We start from the raw sequence: 2475 nt of genomic DNA, 5'->3' as shown, positions 1-2475 counted from the left end.
GATTTTTGGAAAAAGGCTGCAATGAAACAAAGAGTGAAAATTTAAAGGGGTCTGAATACTTTCCGTACCCACTGTATATCTGCTGTATAATTTCCACTTGTAAGGAAACATGATAGCAGAGAGCATTTCCTGTTCTTCAAAACTTTGAAAAAACTTTCACATCTTTGCTCAAAGAAAGATATGTCAGTTAATGTATTTCCTGGCACATTATATTATATTTAATATATTTTGTACCATGTCCCTTTTTTTTTCTGAGACCTATCTGTGTTTTGTTAAGCAGTGTTGTTATACTCTTGATCAGGCCCCAATGCATGTTGCTGTCTCTGTGACTTTCACCCTGCAGAACATGTACTCAATGAAATCTTTGTGATGTGTATGGTGATGATACAATGTTACCTAATCTTGTTGCAGAGGTTCATGGGAACAGTTCAGATGAGATGGAGAAGCTGTATATTCGTCTAAAAGAGGCCAGCCTCTCGCCACTAGGAGATCGTAAACCATCCACGAAAAGGGAATTTAGAGCCTCCTTCATAAAACGCTGTAAAAACAACACTGTCAATGATAAATTGCACCTTATCAGGACTCTCAACAGCACATTAAAGGTACATATTTAGTTTTCCAACTTTTTATTTTATACTACGCTGTTCCCGTACAGCTAGTGTGTGAATTGTACACAGTATGTGCATACTCTAGATTTGGAGAGCGGCAATTATTAAATATTTCTCTCTTCTTTTCTGGTGCAGTCAAAAGAGGCAGACCTACAGGCAATAGAGCAGGTATTGTCGGACCCGGGGCTCACCTCAGGCAAGTTCAGGGAGTGGAAGGGGGCCAATGTACCATTGGTGAAGGATATCCGCATTAAACAGGACCAGCAGGTGGCATCAAAGGCCATAAAAGCTGCAGCATCAGTCATTGCTGCTCCCGTGGTCGAGACCAGTTTATAAAGACTCCTCGTGACTGGTGTCTGGACTTGGAGGACTTAACATTTACATACTTTGGACACACCCACTGCTGTTTTCAATTGAGACTACTGTTTGATATCAGCGGACTTAAGTGCTATTCAACAAGTAACTGGATCAATGAAGAATAGTGTTTTTAGTTCCTAAATGGAGATGATGCGGACATTATATGATTAGCAGGTCACATTAAAATGTGAAATATCTTAGTATTACTTTTACTGTTTGTTTTGTAAAATGCAATTTTACTGGTGATTGTTTTACGTTGTAATTTTATAAATCTGGAAAATTGTTTTAATATTTGGAATGATGGAGTATGTTGTTATAATTGATCCATTGTTCTTTGCATGGAAACATTTGTGTTTACAGTAGTTTCAATCTACTTTGATTTAATCAGTGAACACATTTTAACTGTTTTAAGGCAATTATTGTTGCCATGCACCATCACTGCCTGCTACACATGGCTTTTACAGCAACTGTTGATGAAATGAATGATTGGCGCGTTTGTTTGCCCAAGTAATTGTATCATCATGCGTCATCATACTACATCCTTAAGACTTTCCAAACTGAACACCAGGGCCTGCACTAACTGAATAAACATTGGTCAAGTCATGATAATTTCAGATTTAAATTTTAAGAGTCAAAGTGTCAAAGCATTGTTACTGCAATGTCATGTAAAGCCAAGACATAAGAAATCACCTCAGTGTCAGTAGATAATGCTATGTAATTATGTATTCTACTTAACCAAAGAATACTATTTTTAGATGATGAATTCCAACCATAATGCAAACATGCTTTGGACTTTTTTGACCACAAGCACTGACAAAAGCAAACAACTTAATTTCAATTTTATTGCAAATGTGAAAAATACTTTATTATTAAACAATGGTATGTCGTTTATTGGCCCTAAGGCGGGATGTAGCAGTATTAGTTTGCATGTATACACAGGATGCATGATGGATACTTTTCAGGAAAAACATCTAATATTTTTCTTGAAGGTGGACCACCCCTTACATACAAGTTCAACAGACCCAACCATTGTACTAGTTACACATTAGCAGATAATTAGGAGGTCATTCAGAGACAGACATTGGGCATAATGTCTGCAGCTTAGAGCACAGCCAAAGCTCCAGAAAGCAACATGTTTTGGAATGGCCAGCAGAGTCAACTGACATCAACACCTACTGGTAGGGGCTCAACCAAGCTCCAGGCACTAAGATGTTTTTTCTGAATTATGTTTCATCTGTTGTCCATGTTAAATTTTAACTCTGTGTAAATAGTTGTACATGGATGTGTGATGTGAATTCTATTTTGTGTCGATTTTGGTATGAAAGTCAGTGTGTTTGTTTGTAAAAAGGGAAATAAAGTGTTTTTTAACAAGAATGAACATTTTCCACTTTATTGATGTGGTCAATGTCACCAAAGATGAATACCGGTATGTGTTTTTGTACAGAGAATACGTTTAAGTACTACTTGTAGTGTCCTAAAACTGACGCTAGAAGTCGTCGGTCTCTCTGCA

The 2475-nt window shown here is 37.2% G+C and overlaps 1 protein-coding gene across 2 annotated transcripts in view; it reads left to right on the top strand.

Moving 5' to 3' along the window:
* Positions 1-2329, top strand: part of LOC117935719 (interactor protein for cytohesin exchange factors 1-like) — an 8677-nt gene extending 6348 nt beyond the window's left edge. For both annotated transcript variants that reach the window (XM_034858133.1, XM_034858134.1), the window contains exons 10-11: positions 412-602; positions 744-2329. In XM_034858133.1, coding sequence (XP_034714024.1) covers positions 412-602; positions 744-944 — 392 coding nt within the window. In that variant the 3' untranslated portion in view covers positions 945-2329. The remainder of the gene's footprint in view (positions 1-411; positions 603-743) is intronic.
* Positions 2330-2475: the final 146 nt, after the last annotated feature.

The sequence above is a fragment of the Etheostoma cragini genome, chromosome 20 (assembly GCF_013103735.1).
Source record: "Etheostoma cragini isolate CJK2018 chromosome 20, CSU_Ecrag_1.0, whole genome shotgun sequence".
Classification (NCBI taxonomy): domain Eukaryota; kingdom Metazoa; phylum Chordata; class Actinopteri; order Perciformes; family Percidae; genus Etheostoma; species Etheostoma cragini.
Note: the sequence above shows the minus strand (reverse complement) of the source record. Positions and strands in the feature narration are given on the sequence as shown.